The sequence below is a fragment of the Sylvia atricapilla genome, chromosome 15 (assembly GCF_009819655.1).
Source record: "Sylvia atricapilla isolate bSylAtr1 chromosome 15, bSylAtr1.pri, whole genome shotgun sequence".
Taxonomy (NCBI): Eukaryota; Metazoa; Chordata; class Aves; order Passeriformes; family Sylviidae; genus Sylvia; species Sylvia atricapilla.
This window is the reverse complement of record NC_089154.1, coordinates 3,370,455-3,395,040: the sequence shown is the minus strand read 5'-3', so window position 1 is coordinate 3,395,040 and position 24,586 is coordinate 3,370,455. Positions and strand designations below refer to the sequence as shown.

General features: G+C 44.5%; 1 protein-coding gene across 1 annotated transcript in view; it reads left to right on the top strand.

Annotated features, from left to right (window-relative positions):
* MAD1L1 (mitotic arrest deficient 1 like 1) overlaps window positions 1-24,586 on the top strand; it is a 355,712-nt gene that overhangs the window by 242,372 nt on the left and 88,754 nt on the right. Inside the window, exon 17 of the mRNA XM_066329740.1 lies at window positions 23,339-23,529. Within this exon, the coding sequence (XP_066185837.1) occupies window positions 23,339-23,529 (191 nt within the window). The remainder of the gene's footprint in view (window positions 1-23,338; window positions 23,530-24,586) is intronic.

The window sequence follows — 24,586 nt, the reverse complement described above, 5'->3', positions numbered from 1 at the left end:
TTATGTGAATTTGATGTGCAAAGTTGTCACTAGAGTGTAAACACAGTGACAGCAGGACCAGCAATTCCCAGCCTAATCAAGTAAGCAGAGTCACACATTCTTTGAGCTATAGAGTAATAGAGACTGATTTACATATTAAAATGAGAGGAGCTACGCAGTTCCAACAATTAAGTTGATATTTTAATTGCCTAAAAGTCAGGAAATTCAAAGTTATGTTGCCTGAATCAGTTAATTTGTCACTCACATCTATTTGTGGTATTTTCAATGACTTTATTTGGTACAAAACCAATGTGGATTTAAATACATTAAATGTTAGCTGTGGGTGAAAGGAGAGCTTTGGATTTGCTGGTTTAGAAAGGAGACTAAGAGAACAGAGGATTCAATTCTTGGTCTGTTTAAAAGTAGTACAAACGAATTTCAGGTAATTTCTTTCTTAATATTCTAGTAGGCATGTTGGGAGGGAGGGAGAGGGAGCTATATTCAAATGCAATGAAAAAAATTCCCATTGATCTCAATAGACCTTGAATTGTATCCTTAACTTCTTGTTTTCTTTGTAAGGAATAAGCTTTATTTAATTGCAAATTCACACAAATGCACTAGTAGCACTAAGAATTACATCAATATATGGATTCTGTCCTTGATGTTTATGCTGGTTTCACAGGGCTGATCTTGCATTCAGATAAGCTCTCACTATACAGCTCCCTTATCTCCCCATGCTGATGTTCTGATATATGAATGCTTGTTCCCTGCGCTCACAAAAAGCTATTCACATGCCGAGTCTGACGATTTTTTTTTTTCATAATCCTTCTTTGAATTAGCCTACAAAAAGAATGTGTTTGAAAAGGTTAACTAATGGATACATTTTTCTCCCTGATGAGGAAAAGAAAAATGGTGAAGTGCTGAAAAATGGTCAAGCAGAGTTTTGATCACGCTTTTCTAATCAAATACATTCTAGGTAGTGAACAAGTAGGAGAAGCGTTAATCCATAGTGGATTTATTTGGAATGGAGAACATCTATTTGGAAAGCAATCAGCATACAAAAGCAGACACTTGTAATTACTTTGCTGTCTTAATCATGGCACTGACATCAGTACGACGATGTGGTGGAGTTGTGATATCCTTTAGAGTGTGGTGCTGACACAAGGACGTCAGCAGGAAAGGACAAAAGCCTGTCTTAGCATCTTCACCCCTATCGACCTGCTCACACCCAGGTGTTAGGTCAGGAAGTAGATGCAGTGCTTTCTGTGCCTTTATGCCAGGGAGGGAAGTGTATTGTTAAATCATAGCAAGTCCTAAAATGCAGGAAACTCACGTCTGCCCGTCAGGGATTTCTCTGCATCTGGGAGCAGCCCGTTCTTTACAGTAAACTGAAGCTACCAGGTATGGTTTGTGTGTCACAGCACTGGTGCATCTTCCCTCACTCTTGCAGTGTTCCCATGTTTTCTCCATTTCAGTGCCAGCCTGTCTGGCATCTCCACTCAGAGAGCAAGTCAATCCAGCTTCCATTAGGGAACAGCATATTCATTCTTACATACAACCAGCTCCAGCTCCATGGATGAAAATCAAACAGATGAAAAGCTGAAGATGAGATCAGATTCACAAATTGCCTTTTCACTCTCTGGCTCTCTGAGTGTGTTTCTGTCTCTGTTGAATAGAGGAGTCTCGATGGGTCCTGTTGGAGGACTGTGGCACGGTGGGTTGTTGGGCGGGTATGCAATGTTGTAAAGTTACCTTCTGCCGTGATCAGACACCCTCAGAGGTGTGCGGCAAAAGCACCTAAATTAAATAGATCAGAGGCTTCTGTAAGGAAGGGCCGGAGGCAGCAGCAGCAGCAGCACCTTCGCTGGAGACTGCGGATGTGTCATCAGAAATCTCTCCGCTGGTGGCATCAAAGCCACCGTGCAGATCTGAGAGATTCAGCAAAGCCTTTCTGAATAGGCTGGTAATGACGACGGCGTGTGATTCCCCTTTTAGCCTGCCATGCTGCCATGCCTTCCCTGCAACGGGGCAGGATGCAGGCGAGGGGAAGCTTCTGTCTCGTTTTAGAAGAGCGATAAAAATAAATCCCGCGTTAGAGCCGGTGATGTTGGAGCCGCGCAGCAGATGTGGGCTAAAGGCGTTTCCATCTTCAGCCACCGTGGGGAGGAACTCCAGGTCAAGTTGTTTCCACCATCAGTCCCTTCCTCCCTACGTGGGCAGGGTGCTGATGCATTTGCGAGCTCCCTGCAGAACGTGCTTGGACTCCCATGGTGCTACAAGGAGTAGCAGAGATTACTCTTGGCTCCCGTTTCAAAGCACTTCTTTCTACTCCAGGATCCTTCACATTTTACAATGAAAAACCCCAGGGAAGAGGAGGGGAGCATTACCCTGTGCTTTTATTCCAGAGTCCCTTGGAAGTTTTTGGGGAAGAGAGAAGTTTTGAGCAGAATGTTCCAACATATGCAAAGGCTTCATCCGCAAGGTGATGTCCTAAGCCAAACGGAGAGGCTGCTTGCAGCACTTGGGAACAGATTTAAAGCTAATGGCATCTTAGTTACGCCTCAGGTAGCTCAGAGTCCTCCGCTGCTAACCCCAACAGAAATAAATAAGGATAAAAATTAGAACCAGGCATATCACACCACCTGCAGCATGTTAAGCACTGCCGTTCTCCTCTGTCAAAGCTGGAGTGAGCTGGGCTCTTCCATACAACCAGGGCAAATAAGCAATTAGCAAGAGGTACAGAAATAGTGTTTAGGAAGGTATAAAGTTGCTCTGAGAGCCATTAAGCACCTCTCCTTGTTTTGCTCATTGTTTAGAGTGGGAATGTTTGACACCTAACAAAAGCTGACTAATGCTTTGTTGTTTTTTTTTCCTTTCAATGATCGAAATTCAGGGGGGCTGACTGTGACAGGTGGGAAAAAGAATTGCCATCGCAGTGAAGCTCTTTTTAATTAGGAAGCCCTTTGGATGATTTAGTTTGCAGTGATTTGAGTGCTGGCTGGTTTGAATGTGTCAGTGGTACTGACCAGCAGGATGCAGTCCTGTTCTGCAGGTCCTGGTTTTGCTCTTCAGGCATCAAGAAGGGAAGCTGCTCCAACAGGGAGAGTCTGTGACGAGGGAAATTATAACCAAAGCCAGCCACGCTCCCGACTTCACCATCTGCTGGGCAAGCTCTCCTTTGGATGCCAGCACTGGTGGGAGCAGGCATAATGATGATAATATTTTCCACTTCTTTAGCACCCTCTGTCCAAAGGTCTCTGAGTGTGCCAGAGATACTAATTAGGCACCCATGGGAGGTGGGCAGGAGTCTCCACAGAAGCTTTTTTTTGCTTGCAGAGTCTAAAAAGATTGTGGCACTAATCTTTGGGCAGCAATTCCTTCCATCAGGCAGCTCTGGAAGAACTGAAAAGCTTTCAGAGTGTTGTTAGCTTGAATCAAAGCTGTGTTAGGAAAGCAGTCTGGCTGACATTGACTGAGCTTATGCTTCTTGCTGGGGGAGCAGCAGAGGCTGGGTCTGCTGTAGCTGGTTCAGAGTTTCTTGTAGGCTGAGACTTGGCATAGGTCTTATAACTTATGTCCAGTCCTTCACATACGGCCTTCTGAGGAATCTGTGCTCTTAACATCAGATGGAGATCTCAGTGCAGTGCTCTACGTGTGAAAAACTCATGGAATCATACTCTAGTTTGGGTTGGAAGAGACCCTTAAAGATCATCTAGTCCAACCCCTTGCAATAAGCAGGGACATCTTCAGGTTGCTTAGAGCTCTGCCCAGCCTGACCTTAAATGCTTCCACCTCTTTGGGCAACCTCTGCCACTGTTTCACCATCCTCACTGTAAAAAGCTTCTTCCTTATGTCTGGTCTAAATCAACCTTCTTTTAGTTTAAAACCTATTGCAGAAGCCCTGCTAAAAGGTCTCTCCATGTCTTTCTTATAAACCACCTTTAAGAACTAAAAAGCAGCACTAAGGTCTCCCTGGAGCTTTATTTTAGATCACTCAGTCTTTCTTTTTCATGACCTGCATTTCCACAGACTTCAGGAAATACATGAATAACACTGAATGGTCCATCAGGAAGGACCAAACATGTGAAAAAGGGAAAAATTTAACCACAAATCCTTAATGCATGATGCCAACAGTCACAGTCCTGGATTTTTAAATGTTCCCATGAAGATCCATAACATGCTCTTCAGTTGGGTAGAGTTGTCACAATGAAGCTTTTCCTTTCCCTTGATTGCAAGGCATAAAAATGAAATCCCCTGATTAAGAGCAAAGATACACCTCCTATCCACGATCTCTAGGAGGAAAAGTGCTGTTGTCAAGTATCCATTATATGGTGTGTAAGTGTATTTGAGGCTATTAAAGACAGTTATCCTCGGAGATTTATGTGTAACAGGTTAGAACGGGGGAGGGTGGGGGAACAAACCCTTGCTGGGTTTAATTATTGCTGGGTGCTGCATGCACTTTTCTCCATTATTTACTTAATCTTAAATGCCAGATGCTAAAGGGCACCAGCATCAATTAACTGCTTAATTAGACTTGCAAAGAAATCATGTAATTTAGTTATAGGCAAATAAAAAACCCAAAAACGCGCGGAACAGAAGCTCAGGGCTCTCTTTGCAATCATTTTTAAAGCTCCCTGCATACATTGTTTGCTTTCATTGCTCAGTGGAAACTCTTTGGAGCACTCTCTGTGCCTCCTGCCCTGTAGGGAGCCAAATGTCTGGATGCAGCATCTCTGGTTCATTCTGAGTGGATTTAGCCACAGCTTGCTTTGTTGCTTTCCAAACTCTTTTAACAGAGGTTTGGATGAAGGATTTATCTGGTGCCTCATCCTGATCCAGGGCAGAACCTGGCCATTTCTGTGCTCTGCATCCCCTCTGGTGCTTGCTCTGAGTGCCCACTCAGGGAAAGACAATGTGCTGCTCCCTGTTCCTCCTAGGAAGACTTAGGTTTGTGTTTTGCAGTGTATTTTATTATTTTACCGTGCAACCCAAAAGCACCCTAACTTTAACAAAAAAGCCCTGCTTCCCTCACCTCAAAATAATAAGCAGCCAGATACTTTTATTCCATTAGTTCCCACTCTTATTCATAAGAGTGTTCACAGGAGTGGAATGCATTTTGTTTTATCAAGGCCTGCAACTCTGTCTGAGTCCTTATGTTGCAAATTGCTGTTAAGAGGGTAATAATAATGCCCTGGGCTTGGGTATAAGCAAAGTTTTTGGGTTTTTTTCCTTCTGGAGAGATGCTGCTGCCCCTGTGACTGTGGTGCCACTGTTGTCACTTTGGTATCAGCAGCACTGTCACTGCACTGCCTCTGCAGCATCCCCTGTTTCACAACTTCTCTTTCTTAGTGCCTGGATGTTGGAAGCTGCTGACATTTTTTATTTTTTTTCTCAAATGTCCTGAAACCTTTCTGAAAACAAGGTGGTGTTCAGCTTTTGAGAGCTTTGTTCTGCCTCTCTGCCTGTGCTGTCTCAACACTGCTCTTTTCCTTTCTGAAAATGTGACCCAGCCCTTACAGAGTTCCTGATTTCTTCAAAGCACTGTATAAACATTATCTAATTAAGTATATATAACATGCCCTAAAGTATTTTAAGGGAAAACTGCAGCACAGCATTGAAGTTTCCAGCCACTTGATCCAGTGTAAAATCTGATTGAATCACTAATTATTTTTCCAAATGCTGTGCCTAATGACATGTATCAGGGCAGTAAGATCAGAGCTGCAGCCAGAAGCATTGGGAGCCAAGGAGAGAGGGGCTGTCAGGTAACTTCTGTATGAGTTCTGGAGTTGGTTTGGATCTGCACACTGAGGTAATAAACAAAACAACAACAAAAAAAGAGTTGCTGCAGCATTCAGATCTTTCCTGTTTTGATATATATATAATCAGCTCTGCATTTCCTGCTGAAATGTTCATTAAAATTGCAGCCCCTGTGATTATGCAGCTGCCTAATTCAAATCAATGGGGCTCCTGAAACAATTTTGGATATTTTTAAATACTGCTGTAGAACTTCCTTGTTTACAATGTTATGATTAAGTGACTTTTTTTCTAAGTCATCTAAAGCATTAATAAAAACCTCTTTAGGTTTTCTCTAATTTTTTTTGTTTGTTTGCTTGTTGTTTTTTGGGTTTTTTTCTAATCTGAGGAGCTCTAAGTCATGCAAACCTTGTTTATGGTTTTATCTTTTACTTCTTAGTACAGAATGTCTTTTTGGATTGATAACTAAACCAGAAGCCCAATTGCACAAGTTCTTTATAATTCCTGGTAAGCCATAATTGACTTTTTTTGTCTTGGAATCCAAATACAAGCAAATACAATTAATGGAGCAGCAGAATAAACCTCACTGAGAGTCCTGTAGATGGTGAGAGGGAATAAATGAGTAGCTGTGTGGCACTTAGTTGCTGGCTGGGGTTAAACCATGACAAACAAGTCATGCTGGGCTTCCAGCTCACCAGCTTCTGAAGCAACTGTTGATAATGCTGCCAAGAAGATTATAATGTCCAGAGGGTCAAGTACTTCAATAGGTCTCATGCTGAAAGGGAAGTAATTTCAGTTTTACTGGAAAGATGCATTCAAGGTAATTTCAGCTGAGGAAATTCTGCTTCGGAATGCTTCAGAGTGATGCCAGGGCTCTTGTCAGTTTGTTTAAATGGCTTTGGGTTTATTAGCTTTTCACTTTTCTAATACCTTCAATCCCTTTTACTGTTTGTTACTGAAGCCTTGGCACAATTCTGATGTGTTTAAGTTGCAGACATTACAGGAAAATATCTAAATCAAAACATTGTGGGAGAGAGACAGCATGAACAAGCAGATGTTTACAGTCTCTGACTTCTGTGGTTGAGGAAAAGCAAACACATTTCTATAAAAACTCAACGTGGTAAAAGCATTTTTAGTTGCCTGTAGTTACATGCCTCACCTGCTTGCAAAGGTATTTTTTCTAGTTGTCTTTTGCTTTTATTACCCCTCCCCAGCTCCTTATTAACTCCTTTGTTTGACTGCACTTGGTGATGGTCCCACTGGGGCTGCAGGAGCAGGGAAGGGGCAGAGCTGGTGCAGCTCAGGGCTGGATCTCCTGGTCACATCACTCCTTGCTGAACACATCTGCTCGTGCTGGTGCAGCCAGGTCAGGTGTGGGGCTGGCCAGATGTGGAGCCCTGCAGATGTTTTGGTGTGGTTGAGCCCAGAGGGTGTGATACCAACCTGCCCGTGCTGCTGCCACTGTTACATCCCTGGTCACAGCCGGGGGAGGATACTGTGGAAACTCTGCAGGTCAGAATTGGTCGGTGCTGGCTGGAAATTGCCAGCTGTTCTGGTTACTGGGTTGAGGAAGACGTGAAGATTTTAAATGAACCCTTGTCCTGTGGTGCTGGAGGAGTAGGATGCAGCCTGTAGGATTGAGAAGTGAGAATTGTTATTTAGTACCCTTTGTGTCCTCTTGGTATTCAGAACCTATTCACCTATTGAGTTCACCTATGGAAAGTTGGAGGTAAATGCTTTGGATGTGGACACGGGAAGTGAATGAGATGGAAGAGGACAGGAGAGACCAAAGCTTTTTCTTCTTTTTACAGAGAATAGATTGAATGTGATTTGGCCACTGCACCTTAATGGGTAATCCCCACTCTGAGCCTCAGATGAAAAGAAGAAATCTGTAAGGCTAGAGATAATGCAGGAGGATTTTTACAGACTTTTCTCAGATGTAAAGTGAGCTACTAAATAGCACAGCCTTTCAGGATAACTTTTTCTTCGAGCACAGACCTAATTCACTGATTTAGCCAAGTTGGATAAATCTGTTTCTCGTTGCTTGCAAATCCCACGCACACGGATCTTTTGTGTGTACCATTTTTCCCTTTCCTCAACATACACTTTTCCTGAGACTCTCTGACCTGTTTTGGCAGAGCTGCTCATGCCAGCAGCATGGTCTCCATGCACTTGGTGTCATTGACCTCAGTGGAAAGAGTCCACAGCAGCAGCAGCAGCAAGTAAAACATTCCCTAAACCTAAACCTAAACCTGAAGGGAATCCTTCTTGTGGGAGGCTGCAGTCCAGGAGATCAGGATTCTCTGTGCCCTTGCTCCCGCGTGTGGGGTGGATCACTGGAAACCAAGAGTCAAGGTTACCTCAGTGCTGTGCTTCTTTTGTAAACCAAAATAATCTCTTTGGTGACTAAGCACGGGAGATCTCGATTTTCTGACTGATCTTATTCCAAACAGGATAGTCGTGCACTAAGCCAGTGTTTGGTGCAGAGTTCTCAGGAGACAGAGAGATGGAAGAGTTCAAGCAGCGTCTGAAAGCCAAGAGGATCTTACCAACAAGTAAGGCAGGAAGAAGGGAGTAGAGGCTGTGCAGGGGGAGTTCAAGATGAACTTGGTAAAGAAAAATAGTGACATTCTGAAGCTGTTCTTTGAGGCTGCTACTAGAGTTGGTGTGGTGGAGCTTGCTGCAATGAGTGTGTTGGCCTCTCAGGATTCCCAAGGCAAACTTCACAGCAAGAGGAAATCTGCTCAGGGACTGCTTCATCCACCACTAACACGCATCCATGGCCAGTGTGAGGTACAGCCGCTGCTTAGTGCCACCCAGAGACCCTCCTGATGGCAGAGAGCGAGAAGTGTCTTTTTAACTTGAAAGTGGAGGAGGCACAACGTGGTTACCCAATGGCATTTGCACAGGACTGATGCCACAGTCCTGGGTCGAGCCCTCGGCCCCAAATAAAAAATGCTCTGCCAGGAAAAATGTTTTACCTCTTCAGTAACATTGCAGGTCTGAGTCTCTTATCTCCTCTGAAAAATGTTATATCCAGAGCACAGCGTGCTCCCTGCCATAACCTTTAGCTCATTACTGATTCAGGCAGCGAGTGCCAGCTATTGAATCACAGGGCTGGGACCCAGCTAAAGGTCAGGATTGTGTCTACGTACATGAAAGCAAGCACAACCTCTTCTCCCCAAAAGCACTAATATGTGGAAATGTAAAAATTCCCGTCTGTGAGCTCTGCAGCACTCACGTCAGGCTTGGAAGCAAACAGACGGGTAGGAAAAGGCAGTTTCCCAGTTGGTGATAATCACATCAAGGGACTGATGGAGTTTAGGAGGTGTGGGCACAAGCAAACAGCCATTGTTAGTGTCCAGGGTGGAAGAAAATGTGTTTCTGCCAGCAAATGCAGACAGTACCTGGAAGCAATTTGAAAAGCCCATGGATTGCTGGCCTCCAAGATAACACTTACACCTGGGTCCTGTATCCCACTGCAAAGGTTTTGTGCTGTTGTTTTTTCCAGCTCACCCTTAGTTTCCACAGTCTCTGCCTCCAGCAGCTTTTGAGCTAACTTTGCTCTTAAAACTTCTTGTCTTTTGATGGTTCGAGTTGTGTCATAGAGGATTGAATGCCTTGCATCTGTAGGGAAAGACAGTCTCTCCTTCAAGACATGCATGGACTTACATATCTCTTCTTCAAGTTAAATTGAAGGATTTTGCCTCTGTTATTTGGGATTTCTCAGTTGTTAAAACATTTCAATGCCTGTCATTAGCAGAGGGACATTGGGCTGACAGAACTCGTTTCTCAGTCTCCCACATTTACTCACCTGCATCAGTTCTGCTGAGCCTAATTTTCATTATAATCCACTGGGTCACCTGTGCTCCATCAGACTCTTCTCTCTAAGGTCTTGTTTCATTAGAACTTTATTATGGAGCTAATTTTATTTTTTAAAGCCATCCAATTCAAGGCTGAGCTGTGAATTTTGCTGTTAAACAGGAAGATATTCCAGGTCTGTGCCGTGATTCAGCAGATTCTATGTTCTCAGGGCTGTCACCAGATCTGTGCTGTTGAATTAAGTAGTATCCTTGACTTTCTTTCCCTTAGCTCCTCTATCTGTAAAATGGAGACAGTGCTAATCTCTCATTTGTGTGACTCCATAAGGTTTGTCCAGCACTTCAAAGATGCCAAAGACAATAAAACTGCCAAGCCTCCTTTCACTAACAGGATTGATGATTTACACCCAAAATGCTCATTTTTGTGCTAAAACAAGATCACCTGAAAGATACTGCGGTTGGAACCAACCCAAGGAAGGGGGGAGGAGGAAACCATCTGTTACACAACAGCAGAGATGTTTCAGGGCGTTCGCCTGGGAAGCTCTGGGTGACGAGTTTGGAATATGAAGGCTTATTTATATGGATGGAGCTAATTTTCTCCAAGTTATTCATTTTTCACTAAGGGAATTACCTAATCTTACAAGACACTCTAGGAGGAAAGATTCATTTATTCTCTGTCTCATTCAGCCGCAGGCAAAGCCTGAAGATGCTCTGCCTCTTCCAGTTCTGCTTTTTTAACTGATTCTATTAATGGAGCTTAAATATTTTCTTCTTCTGGATAAAAAGGGTTAATCTTTCTCGTTCCCACTCACCCTTCTCCTCCTCTTTTTCTGGAGAGTTCTTTTTTTGGCAGCTCTGGCTGTTTCTATCATCTTCTCCCCCTAATCTGCCACTATCTGAAGAATTCATTACATTTCAAATCAGAGGCCTTGCTGCATACATTAGCAGGTTTTAATAGACTTGCCACGACTCAAAAAGGAGGAAAAAAAGAGAGAAGATTTAAAACTCTTGTCTTGCCGAAAGCAGACAGATTGACTCAAAAATGATTCAGTCAATAAAAGATGAGTTTTGAAAAGGCTTCCCTCTGCTCAAAGGGAGCTCCTATTCCAGAGAATTAGGTTTTTCTAAGCCCACTGTCAGAAATTAATAATACATACGGCATGTAAAATGGATTTAGCCCTCTACAGCCTTATACAAACATATCTTTGACTTGCTAAATGTGACACGACTACCAGGATTTTCCAGCCTTTATCCCAGGAGTTTGTCATCTCTCCAGAATGGTGACCTCGGTGGAATTTTTAAGCATGTTAAAAAAATAATTGCCAGATGAGATTTTAATTAAGAATATGTTTGTACATCCCTCACCCTTTTTCTCCACCCAAACCCCTGCTGTCAGAGTGTTTTATTATTATTTGCAGTCAAAATTATGCCAAAAGCTCTGGTTTAAACTCTCAAGCCATCAAGTCTCTTTGCTTGACTCTTTCAGTAGCCTTCCTCTGAAGAAACATCCTGAGCCTTCTGCAGAATCTTTGATTTGGGTGTGGGGTTTTTCTGCTGCCACTAAAGGGCTTATAGGACAACAAAATATGTCTTTCTTGGGGAAAAAAGATAGGAAAAAAGACAAGGCTTCTGTCTTATTAGATCTGTCCACAAGTATTCTTTTGTGATTTGAGTTCTTCCCACGTGGTCCTGCTCACCTTGCTTAAGGTAACTCAAATGTGAAGGTGTGGAATCTCACCACCAGTTTATTCCTCCATCACACTCCCTTAGCTGATAAGATTAAAAGTGGTATTAATTTTATCCTCCTGGATGATTGGACTTGATCCTTTATTTACACTGGCCTTGTTGAAACCACAGAAGATGTTGTCTTGAGCAGGTAGGTCCATACAGCCCTCTGGATGGCTGTGAGCTGGCTACATTTGTCCATCTCTGTTTTCTCGTTCTTCCAAACCCCACTATTTAATTATTTGAATTATTTTTTTAGATATCAGAGTGGTTGGCTCAGTCTTGAAATCTTTTCCGCGCATTCTCTCTGAAAATTTTTCCTCTACCTTTTTTTTAAAAATTACTTATTATGAATTACCCTTTAAGATAACATTGCAAAGTCACTGGCTGTCCTTATCTCCTCATGGATCTGTTTTGTCCTCAGCTGTATTACTCCACATACTGCCCGTGGGCCTGTGGAATGTCCTGTGTGGATGTGTTGCAGCAACACGAAGTCTGACTCTGGACACTATCTCCTAGATGATGCAGAGAGGCTTTTAAAAACATCAGTGAAGAAATGAACACACTAAAGTGCTCCATTTTGGACCATTATGTGCTCTATGGATGTTGCTAGTGCTTGAAACAAGCAGAGCTCATAATTTTTTCAATATGTTTATAGGTTCTATGAGAAGTCTGAGCTTAGAGTTGTCGACAGTATGCACCCAAAAGTGCAGCAATAGTGTGTTCTCCTTTCCCACCATCAAACAGGAGACTTGCTCAGTTTTCTTGTGCTTTTCTGCCTCCAAAGAGATCTCTAATCATGGGTGTCAGTGTTTAGAAGAATTTCCATCCAAGTAACAAGAGGAATTTCTCACAGAGCTGAAGGTAATGAGGTGGTTCAGCAGTAGCAAAAGTATTTCACTGGGGAAGAGATTTCCACTTTTATCTCAGAGGTCAGACTTGCTTTTTTTGTTGTTGGTGGGGGATTTTTTGGGTTTTTTGGGGGGTTGGTTGGTTGTTGTTGTTGTGGTTTTTGGGTTTTTGTTTTGTTTTGTTTTGTTTTTTGTTTTTTGGGGGGTTTTTTGGGTTTGTTTGGTTTTTGGTTTTGTTGTTGTTGTTGTTTTGTTTTGTTTTTTTGTTTTTCGTTTTGTTTTGTTTTGTTTTTTGGTATAAATTTGATGTCCCAAGGTTACAATCCTAGGGTTACATCCCTGGTTTCCTGGGTGTGTTTTCTGGTCAGAATGTGGAATTAGCAGATGCTGGAGCATCCTTAATGGAATTTAATTCCCCCTAAATCCCTTAGGCCAGGTTGGAAAGGCCTCTGAGCAACCTGCTCCAGTGAGTGGCCTCCCTGTGTGGAACAAGATGATGTTTTAGGTCCTTTACAATCCCAACCATTGTGTGATTCTGTGTGACTGGAAATGGCCTGTCCTCAAAGGACACCCAGTAGGACATCACCTTCTCCAATACTGATTTCCCTAAAAGAATTTGTGTGACTGAATCTCTTGGTCTTTCTTGCACAGGCAGGGACCCTCCTTACTCATTTCTGTCAAGAGCCATGAGTAATTGCTTCCTTGGAATTCTACAGGACTTCTGCTCTTTGCCCTACTTCATTCATGAAGATTAGCCAAGCAAATGCTGATTCTTGGGTTGTATTCTAAGATATAACCAGGAGTTTTGCAACAATCCCAGGAAGAGAACACTTGGCTGTCTTCCATTTGTCCAGTCCTTGGCGTTTAAAATTCTTGGAAAATCTAAATATACAAGACATAGACATCAGCTGGATTTCTGCAGCTGGACCTGGTGCTGGAGTCCTTCTTCTTCTGTGTGTTTTAGTATAAATACCAAGCTTCTTCCCAGGACAAGGCTCCAGAGTTAATGTCCTGTTATCTCACGTCATAATCAGGAACTTTGAGTTTTCTTTTGAAGATGTGCTCCTAATGTTGGCATAGAGATGAACAAAACTGAAGGGAACAAGCATGACTTTACCTCTAGTTTTGTGTTTGTTTCCAATTAGCTCATTTTTGAACCTCGTCCATCTTCTCTTGACTTGGGAAAGTAGTTTTCCTGGTGCTTATTGTATCTCTTGAGCCTCCAGCTGCTTTGCTGGGACACAGCCACCCAATAATCTCCCTGGGAATAATTGCTGGTGTCTTTTCAAATAATTCTTGTGAAAGGTGACAAACTGCTCGCCGCAGTGAGATGTTAATAACACAGAGATGCCCTTTGTTTGAAAGCTGGTGCAGAAATTACCCCATGCAGTAGTTGGAAAGTCAGACTTCTGATGGTAAGAAGGGAGGAATGGATCCATTCATTTGCATATAATTCCAGGCCTTTTGTGTCATCCTTTGTGTAAACCATACAATTTCCATCCCAGTGGGGAATGTGTGCTCATAATACAGAGGGACAGGAACATGGGCTCACTCTCAGCAGCAATCAGGGTTAAAGACATGTCATCTACTAAAAAGGGGGAAAACATGGTCTGCAGGAGCTGCATGGAGGGAAACAGCCATGGAAAATTAATGAATCCAAGTTATTAGCCCAGCTCAGGGGAGACTGTGCCTCCTGATGTCTCCTCTGAGTAGGCATCAGAAAAAGGGAGGAATCTGTTTCTTTCTAGGGGTATATTGAGCTAACTGTCCCTGCATCTGCCTCGAATCCCAACCAAGACTTACTGCATATTTTTCTTGTAATCAGAGGCTCCTTTTACCAGCCAGATCCACTGCAGCTGTCTGAGGTAGACATCTTTCTCTGTGGCACTAAAATTAAACTCTTAAAAAGCTCTTTGGGCTGCAGCTGACTAGGATGTTCCCAGTGCAGGTTTCTCAGCTTTTTCATAAAGAGGTAATTTTTGAAAACAAATGGCATAAATGTCTCTGTTCTCTTGTGATCTAGAGTCAGAGAGGTCCATAAATACTTGTTTTAGCTTTTCTGTTCTTCCTTCTCTCTTTCTAGGTGGCCAGAAGGTCTCTCTGAGTAGGCAGCCAGTGCCAATGATGAACTTTACAATTAGAGCCTTAGTGCCCATCTTCCAAAATTTCTAATAAAATTGCATGAATATTTAATACCCAATTATTAAATATTTAAAAATTGAAAACTGAACTGGCTTGGAAGTTTAGCACGTGATGAATAATTCAGGATCAGGAGAGCAGACTTGGCATTTGGGCTGAGACAGATGTTACCTTTCCTGTCTCCTTGCCCAGAGATGATTTTGGTGTCCTCCAGCCTTGGTGACACCTGTGCTAGGAGACATCAAGCCTTTGCCTCTTGGCCAGGAGTCCCAGCACAAGGTTAAGGGAAATAACCCTCCCTTGTTCATACTAACATCTCAGACTCCTGCAATGGAAATAAAAGCTCCAGAGGCTGGAATGACGTGATTGAAAGCCTGGTTATCCAGGAGATGGCTCTGTTTCCAAACATCTTTCATGCTCCAGGGAAATCACTTTGCTTGTCTTTACATCTGTGTCACAATCCTGCAGTTCTGTGGTTGGAAAGTCCTTTTCCCCCTCTTGCTCTGCTGCTGCTCCATGCTGAACCACTGCTCCCTTCCACTCCAGCACGAGCATCTTTAAAGGATTGTTTTCATAAAGTGGACACCAGACAATGAAGTTAAACATGAAAAATATGCCAATAAAACCAGGGCAGAACCTGCTATCCCGTGAGAGGAGGTCTGGGGCACTCAGAAGAGTGCTCGGAGGAAACATCTGATGTGATTCTTGAGCAGAGTGCCTTTGGGTCCTGCTGCAGGAGCACAAAGAGCAGGGAGAAGGCTTTGGGAAAGCTTTGACTAGTTGGCATCCAGAGAGCTTTCAGGCCAAGAGCAATACATTTCAGAGCCAACACTTCAAAACACTATTAAGGGGATAAACAGGGGAGGAAAAAAAAGGATTGAATAGAAGTAGCAAGTGGAGGCTTTTTAGAGCTTAATTTCCTTTGGAACAAAAGCCCTAAAACAAACTCCACAATCTTTTGCCATTAAAAACGCCGGTCAGGTGGCACGCTGCAGAGCCGTGCCTCTCTGTTCAGTGCCATTGTGTTCTCCTCCCGGCTGGCTGGAGGCTGTGCCTTTTCCTGGCTGTGCCCTGCAGGCTGTGCTCAGCGCCCGCGGGGCCCTTGGCTGACCTTTCCGAGCCTCCCCGCCTCGGGGCAGGGCACAGGGGCACAGAAAAGGGACCTCTGGGCATGGGAACGGGCTGAGAAGGACTCTGAGGAAGTCACTGGATGGGCAGAAAGGGTTGCTGACTGCCACACTCCCAAACAGTCTGCAGGGTTTAGAGTTTGGTCTGTGCATCCCAAACTAGAACTAAAGGGTACCTGTGTGATGCCCTGCCCCATCTCAGCACCTCTCTTACACCACAGAGTTATTTGGCAGTGATTTTAGACATGGGAGGAACCAATGAGGCATTTGTTAGTTCTGTATTTTGACTGTCTGCCTGCAAAGCTACAGACTTTTCGTGTTGTGAGCACAGACTTTGCAGTGCAGGGAACAGAGGGAGACAAGAAACTCTTAAGTAACATGATTTTGGACACTATCACTGAGTCAAAATAGCATTTCCACGAGTCTCAGCATCTGAATTCGACTATAAAAAGTTCCATGATTAAGAGCAGAATGGCTTTGCTCCTGGGAAGGCTTGAAATCATCTCTTGCCAGCGGTGGAAATCTCTCCCGTTCACAGCTTCGGTGAGCATCATCAGCTAATAAACTGTGAAGCACTCTCTAATGCATGATTGAATATTGTCCACCCTGTGCTGTGAATTACTAAAACTCCTGCAAAAAGTCTTCGCTGTGAGAGAGAACAAACAGCTATTTCTGGAGCTGTTTTTCTCATTTGGTTTAATAGCAGATGTTGGGTGCTCTTTCAGAGGTTTAAATGCATCCAGTGTTTTGGGGTAGAACTGACAGTAGTGATGTGCCAATGGAAACAAAATAATGGGCAGAGTGCAGGGGACGTGATAGGCAGGGGATAAATTAATCTATTAGATGCTTTTGCAGACCACCCTGTCTAATTAACAATGCATATTATATATGTTAATTATATCGTTCTTAGGATTAATCTTTCCATTAGACACTTGAGTGGTTTCAAAGTGTTCTTTTTCTTGGAAGCAACTTAGTGGAGAAGTGATTCTCCAGCTGACAAGTGATACAAGTTATGTCCCTGATTTTTGTTACCTGACTTCCCTGAGCTGCAGCCCATGAAAAGTCCCCCTGACTTTTTTTTGGACCCCAAAATAGATTACCTGGAAAACATATAGGCTGGAAGACTTATGCCTGAGATGTGCTGGCTAGGTCTAGAAGCAGAAGTACTTTCCTGTAAACTGAAGTGACACAGTGTATTTGTGCTTTTAAGGTGAGGCTATTTTTTGCACCCAGAGTTAATCCAAAGCTGCAGCTCTGGCTGACATCACTTTGTTCTGAGAAGTGCTGTTGGGCTGTAATTGCCATATGGAAAGGGAATGTGGCTGGCAGATTTTAATCATCATTTGGGAGGTGGAGGGAGATGTCTTCCTGCTTGGGTCACAATTTATGACCAGTGTGACCCCCCTAATTTCCAAACTGTTTGTGCCATATCATGCTAATTGATGAAGTGCATTATTAGGCAATAAATAGCTCTCCTGAGGTTAATTTCTGCTGTGTCTGGGGTGTGTGTTGCCATCCTCACTGAGTTCTGTATGGCTGCCAGCAGGCTCACATCATTACAGCCACAGGTTGTAGTGGTACCCAGGGTCTCTTCACACCACACTGAAAACAGCTGAGGGGTGGCTGAGGAACTGAGCTGAGCTTCCAAAAGCCCCCTTGTTTTCTGCCTGTCCCCGCTCCAGAGCAGCCCTGCCCACCAGGAGGAGGACAGAGAAAGCTCCAAGCAGTGCCCAGACTGAGATGCTCTGAGAGAACCTTTTGCTCAGTGATGGCTCATTGGCCAACTTCAGGTGTGCTTGGGAGTTTTGCAATTTGATGTTGTAATCTCAGTCCTGGCAGAAGGAAGAAAAGAAAATCACCCTTTACTTGATCTTGACCCATCTTCTCTGTGTGTGTGTGTGTAGGTACTGCAAGAGAGAGTTCATGCTTTTCCACAGCTCCTCTCTTTGGTCCTCAGTGTCCTGCTGCTCTCACCTTACCCTTCCAGTGTCCTCTGCTACTTTCTGCAAGTTACCAGAGGATAATTAATTACGGACTTCTTTCCAAGAAAGGGTGCCTTTGTAAAGGTACATGGGTTGTCTGAAATGGGGCCTCCAGCCAACCGTCCTTAGTGAAGAGAAACATCTGGGAAATATTTTTTTCTTAGTGGAAAGTTCTTGGGCAGTGCAAGAGCTGCAGCTGGTCATGGTGGTGGAGATCTTTACCTGTGCTGTGCTGCCTTTGAAAACTCTCCCCAGCGCTGCTGGAAGGGCAAGCTGGTGGCTGGAGGAGAGGGCTGGGAGGTGCATTCAACCATATGGTACACACACGGTTTAAAAATAAACCAATGTTGACTGATCAAATAAATACCACTTAGGTTTCAAATTGAACAGCCAGCGCAGTCTGTTGAATATAAAACTGGTTTTACCTTCAAGAAAAGTTATAATTCACGGCTGTAATGTCACAAATTTCGAGTTTTGCAGGGAGCAGTGTGAGGCTGCCAGACTGTAAGGTCGAGTAGAAGGGTGTGGGGCTGTGTGGTCCCACTCCCCCAGGGCATCAAACACGCCTATAAAGTCTAGCAAAGCGAATTTTATTTCTCAAAAGCAATGGTCGTAAACTTGCCTACATCAGAAAATGTGCAGCTCTTCTCCTATTAGCCTTTATTTAACACGATACAATTTATTTTTATGTTGTGCCCTTCACAGAATATCACAGAACTCTTTTTTTTTTCAGACACCGCTCCTCATAAACTGAGGGTGGCAAAGAAAATTTCAGCTCGGGGTTAGAGCAGGGGAGTGACTGGAAGGGCCCCAGGTGCAGGGGGTCAGGTGGGAAGGACAGACCTGCAGTGGATGGAGTGATGCAGTATCAGTTTGGGGGTGATTAAAGAGTGCCACTGCATGGCAGCAGCTCCTGTAGCTGGGGAGAATAAAGGTGATGGAGTCTTGCTGCTTGGAACTGAGAAAACAGTGTTTCCTCTTCCCATGATGGACCTTGTGTGGACAGGGTGGTTCTGGCATCGCTTCTGTAAGCTGGAAACCACGTTTAAGGCAGGGTTGGTGGAAATGCAGCGTGCTCCATAGCACAGTTGGGTGGCATCTGTCTTAAGGCACCCTGGCAGGGTCAGCAGGGACAGGAATTGATGTGTAAATTCTTCATCCTCTGTGTGGAGGAGTGAGTGACCCCCAAACATGTCACTGAGGGCAAGTAACCTTTGATGGAGAGTTAGAAAGGACTGCAGGCCTTTCTGAGAGAGAGCTATATTGGCTGGGATTGCAGCTGAATTAATGCAGCTACATGGCTTGTGGCATCTTTGAGGATGGGCAGAACAAATTCATATTTTCCTGGAAAAGACTAGTGATACATTTAATTTCATGCCACTTTTGGCATGCTCAGAGTCACATTGTTTCCTCCTCTTTCCCTGGGGAAAAGGCTAAGCGTGAATTTGGTTTTCTTTGGTGTAGGGACTGATATTGTTATTGATTGACCTGGCTGAACTTGGAGCAAGAGCCAAAGCTGTGGTATTTCCAAGCTGCTCTGAACAGTTTCAGATGTAAGGAGTGTCAAAGCAATGGAATAAAAAGCAGTGACATTTCCAATATGAGACCAAAAAAGCCCAACTCATATTTTATTTATTTATCCAAAATAGTTTGAATTATTCATTAAAGTCAATGTAAGTGTGTGAAAATACAAGGTGTTTCAAGAAGCAGTATCATTAGGAGGAATTAATCATTTGGCAATATTAATTTTCTAACAGATTCTTGATTTTTTTTTTTAGTGAGGATATTTTTTCCACATCAAACTCTTCAGGACAGGCAACTTTCTATACATACTCTCAGCTGAATACAAAGGAGATGAGACAGTATTTTTTATATTTTCCTGTTCTCTCTGTTCTCCTTTTTTTTTTCCTTCAGGCCAGTCATTACCCCCAGCCAAGGCATGGCCTGTGTAACCTCATGCTTATTTTCTCAGTTCTGATTTGTTTCATAAACTTGGAGATGCTTTGACTCCCCTTCTTTAGGGTGAAGGGTATTTGTGGGGTGACTTTCCCCATCCACGGCCTCTGCAACTTCTCTCACCTGTTTTGTGCAGGTGGAACAAGGTCAAATATAGGAACTCAAACAGGTTCTCTAAATACAGAAAGTCTAGTTTTCAAATACTGTCATTTAAAGCTTCAATTAAACCGAATTCTCCAAACATTGGGAAAGGTCTGAATGGATCAAGATGTTCAGTTTTCTGTGGTAGATAAAAGGAGTGGACACGTCAGTGCTCTGCTGCTGCACCTGCCCCATCCCAAAAGGGTCTCCCTCTGTTCCATGGCCTCTGTGGCTGTGCCTTAAACACTGCTCTGAAACAGCTGAGTTGCACCCTGTGCAAGTGATGAGTTTTAAATCAGTTTTTCCTGACTGTGCTGGAAATTTGGCGGGAATTAGCGGTATTAGGTGAGGCTTAAGAATTAGAGTTTTCACAGCTCTGAATTCAGATGCAGAGCAAACAATGAGCTGCCTTTTAGCTTAACACCTTCACTTAATGGGGGACATATTAGAAAGATTAATTACTGTCCCCAGGTCTGTGCATATGCTGCTGTCCTGCTGGCTGGGTGCAGGGAATCTGTGGTGCCAGCTCTGTACTTGGACAGACCCGTGGTGCAGAGAGGCTCCGTGGGCACCCTAAAAACAGACATTCTTTGCCATTTTAGACACCCCAAGGTGTCTGAGACACTGGCCTGGGGCTGGCTGGTATCACACAGAACCTGCAGGATGCTTCTTTCCTGCAGAAGTATGGTGGAAAGGTATGAAAGATATCCTAGGACATCTCAAATGGCTTTGTTTCAGCAGTGGGATCCCATCTCACTTCTCTCAAGTCTCGGTTTACCTTCCCCTGAAGCCACTCTGCCATGGCCCCTGCTCACAGTGAGCTTTCTTGGTTGTGTCAGCAGATCCCTGGGTGGAAAGCGGGAAAGCAGGGGAGCAGTGACAGTGCTGAGGGCTGTCCTGAGTTAAACCAGGGCTGGATTGTTCCCAGGGGATAAGCTGTGGGATGCAGCCCCAGCAGGGCTGTAGCTGAGCTGCTGAGCACTGCGGCTCAACTGGGCGTGCAGGAGGAGCAATCTCTGTTTTACAGTCAGGGTTCAGTGGACCTTCCATGGGGGCAGCTCAGACTCAGGCATTCCTGTTGTGTCCCTGTGCCTGCCTGGGTTTTTGTCCTGCTCTCTCCCTGAGCTCCAGAAGCCCTGTTGGGCAATTGCTGATGGAGCCACAGAGGGGTGACAAGGGTTTATCCCAGCCCCGGCTGCCGCTGGCACATGGACATTAGCAGTTCCCGAGCTCAGCACCTGGTGCCAGTGGCTGACACAAGGCATCTCTGACGAGCAGAGGAGCTCTTCATGCAGGTGAATTCCAGCCAGGACACCAGCACTGCTGCAGGCTCTGGAAAGAGGGCCAGGAGGAGCAGCAGGGGCACACAGCCAGGGGTGAAGGCTCCCTGGGACTTCAGTTACACCGGAAAGCCCCAGATTTCTGGCATAAAGGACTGATTGTAGTCAAAGTTTTCCCTTCCTCACCCTGAGGGTAGTGGAGGGAAGCAGTTGCCATCACTTAGTTGCTGTTGCAGAATCAGAGGGTTGTTTTACCAAACGCTGTTGGATGGGGTGAGGATGCTCGTGGTGGCCACTGGCAGGACCAAGCCTGAGAGACAAAACAGTGGGAAAGGCACTAACTCTTCATGAATAGTGAAAGCTGTTCAAGCAGTTAATGAATTAGGGTGCCATCCACCTCCAAGGTTATAAAAGTTGGGAAAAGCAACCTCTGAGATGCAGTAGCAAAAGGCAGATTTACTTTTCCAAGGCTAGGCTGCATTTATTAAGGAAAAAAATATTGCTGTTGGACATGGGCAATATATTAAAGGCAGGGCTGTCTCTGACAGTGACGAAATGTTATTTACCACTGCAGTGTGGTCACTGAATTTTTACTTTCGTATATACAGGATTTTGTCCTTAACAGTTGCATAGCTGAATGAAAACTGAGAATATCCAGGTCAGAGCCACCCATTAACCTCCCAATTTCAGAGGCTGATTACTTGATTAATCAAAGACCAGTCCCAGATGAGATGATGGGGAAAAGGTTGTAATAATCCGGAGAAGGGTTGAGTTAATCACACATTGATGAGTTGCTGTGAGTGGGAAGGTGGGTGGTCAGAAAAGAACCGTTTTGAGCTCATGAGAAGGGACTGTGTGTAAGACACAACCCTTTGGCCCATTAAGGGTAGTCTGGATACTGTCTACTTACTTTACATCCCCCTACGATTGGGGGGTTCCCTGTATAGCAGGGTTTTAATGAACCAACTGGTGATGTTCCCCACACTGGTTTGCTCCCCTTCATAAAGCAAGATGCAGCTGGGGGATGCCCAGAGTAAAGGCAATCATTGCTTGGACATCACCACCAGGAACTGCTCAGGAAGGTGGAGCTGGGTTTGCTGAAAGGCAGCTGGCCTCTCCCTGGGTGGATGCTCTCACTCGGAAGTAAAGGGACATGTAGTTCTCTTTAACCATTAAAGAGTTCCTGTCCTTACCTGGGGATTAAACTGAGTTGGATTAAGGCCAAAGTACTTCTGAGCAGGGGCATCCTCGGTGACATTTAAGGCACTTTAACTTAACACATTGAATTATCCTTTTGTTGCACCCACAGTGCCTAACCAAAGCCGTACAGGAGATGGGAGGTGACTGGCATTCTCCTGGTGTGCCTGCAGCCAGGCAGAGGTGAATGTCACTGGCAGAAGCCTTGCAGTTTCCATCCTCCCTGCACTGTGCCTGGGAGGCCAATGGAAACACTTTCCAGCAAGTACTCAAGCAAAAAAATTTCCAGCTCACTTGGGAAGCGATAATGTTTTACTATGGGCTCTATACACCCAGCCAAAAACATTCCTCATATTCCAGCAGTCACCTTGCTCTGAAGTTCCTGCTGTCCTGCTGCTGGACCTGAACTAGCTGAACTGAAGACATATGGGCTACAAATGCTGCAATTATGTCTCTGATCACAGCACAAATCTCAGAATGACAAAGAGGTTTTCGACTGAGGAGGTCTATTTGTTTGCTGTTAGAAAGAGTCAGGATTTTTCCTAACCCTGGACTGCAGTGTTGATAAAACAGGCTGACTTGGGAAACGTCTCTAGTGTATATTAAAGTAAAGCCAATCTCTGTAATTAATGGGATGATAAATCGAGGTTTAATTACTCAGAAGGCACCTTGGGTGAAAGATTCATGGTAATTGTTGTGTATCCTCTTGAAGGATTCACAGTACTGGCAGCTCCCTTTGTAGCAGTAAAACACAGGGTGAGTGGCAGGCAGTCTCCCAGGACCTCTCTGATAGGGGCTAGTCCACTTAAGGTAGCAAATGCAAAGAGGCAGAGGTGTTCTCCAGGCTCTTTATCACACTAAAAGCCCCTTCCCAAACCTTGAGGGATTCCTCAGCAGTGTGTCAATTTGAGATCAAAGCACTTCCCTCAAATCTCCTCCATTGGAGATTTCCCTCGCAGGCAGCTCTCTCCTGATGCGACCATACAGAGGTGTATTTCGGGCCGTTTTATCCACTTTGTTGCTTTGTGTAGAGGAACACCCTCCTCCTGGGTTCCGTGTAGAAAACAAGACGTGTGCACGTGGGGAAACGGATGCTATAGCTGGGAATTTTTGTAGCTTGTTGTTAAAAGACTGGCTGAGCAAAAGAAAAAATCCATCCCACCAAGACACGTCTGTTTTCCTTACTCCCCAGTTTACCATCTTTTGGTCTGCTGCAGCCAGGAGGAGAGGCATGCAGCTTGCTTGTTTCTTTACTCTGCCTGCTTAATTCACTTTTTAATGAACCTTTTCAATTCACTCCGTTTGGCTAGCACTGTAAGTACAGCACAAGGAGGGCTCAGTGCCGGTGACATATAAGAAAATGCTCGTTTTCTTCTCTCGACCCAGAGCTGAAGAAGCAAGTGGAAAGTGCAGAACTGAAGAACCAGCGCCTGAAGGAAGTTTTCCAGACCAAGATCCAGGAGTTCCGCAAGGTTTGCTACACACTCACGGGCTACCAGATCGACATCACCACGGAGAACCAGTACAGGCTCAGCTCCATCTACGCCGAGCACCAGGGGGACTGCCTGCTCTTCAAGGTAGGTCTGGGCACCCCTGCCTGCACCTGCTCCTCTGGGCTCGTGGTTTCCAGCGGGCCAGGGTGAGTTTGCTCTTTCTCAGTGATTAGACTGGAAAAAGCACTCTGCTACGTGGCGGAGTGTTCCTCGTGAGGGAAGTAAAGATCCTTTCCTCTGTTAAAAAGTAGGAGGGTTGACATCTGGTCTCCCACTTATATATCAAAGTCTGGAGTAAAGAGAGGAGACTATATATGCATAATACCTCAGGCATCTGGCCTGGCACTTCACCTTTTTATATTATCAGTTATATGCCGCAGTAATAAAACCTTATGTAACCATCAAGGCTCATCATTACTTCACTGAGATATATGTCCCTATGTTTTTTTACCATCCTCTAGCTTGTCTGCGTGTCATCATCTCGTCTTTATGTAAATTGGAATCCCTTTTGAGCAGCAGCTCATCCTGGGGTGTGTGAAGTGCCATTTATGCGAACGGCGCAGACGAGTAGCAATAACAGTCTGTCTTCTGTCTGTCGGGTGCAGTCACTGGTCTGGCTGGGTGGGCTGTGAGGCTGTGCCTTGATCGAGGGGCTGGCAAAGCATCAGAGAGCTGAAATGTGACATTAGAAGTCACCAAGATGTTAAATCCTGAGTTTAGATTGGTTCGAGTGCTAACAACCCAAGTTTACAGTGGGAGGACTTTCTTTTTCGGCAAACACAACAGCACTTAAAATCATCCCTGCCTCCCACTGATCCTCCCTAGGGGAGATCTCTTTCAGGAAGGGTTTTGGAGGTGTTCAGTCCAGGAGGGAACTCTACAAGCAGGAAGTGGGAAGGTTTTGTTTCTGCACACCTACAGCTGTGTGCCACCTGTGGATGGCTGCAAGATCATTTCTCTACAGAACAGGACAAGAGTTTTCCTTTTCTGCAACTTCAGTGCCTCAGGAAAAAAAAAAATAAGCAGGTGAGGGTGTATATAAGAGAGCACCTAGAATCTTTAGTAAAACTAGGAAAACATGCCCAAAACAGTCCTATTCATTGGCCTTAGGAGAGTTCTGGATGACCTGAGGCACATGGCA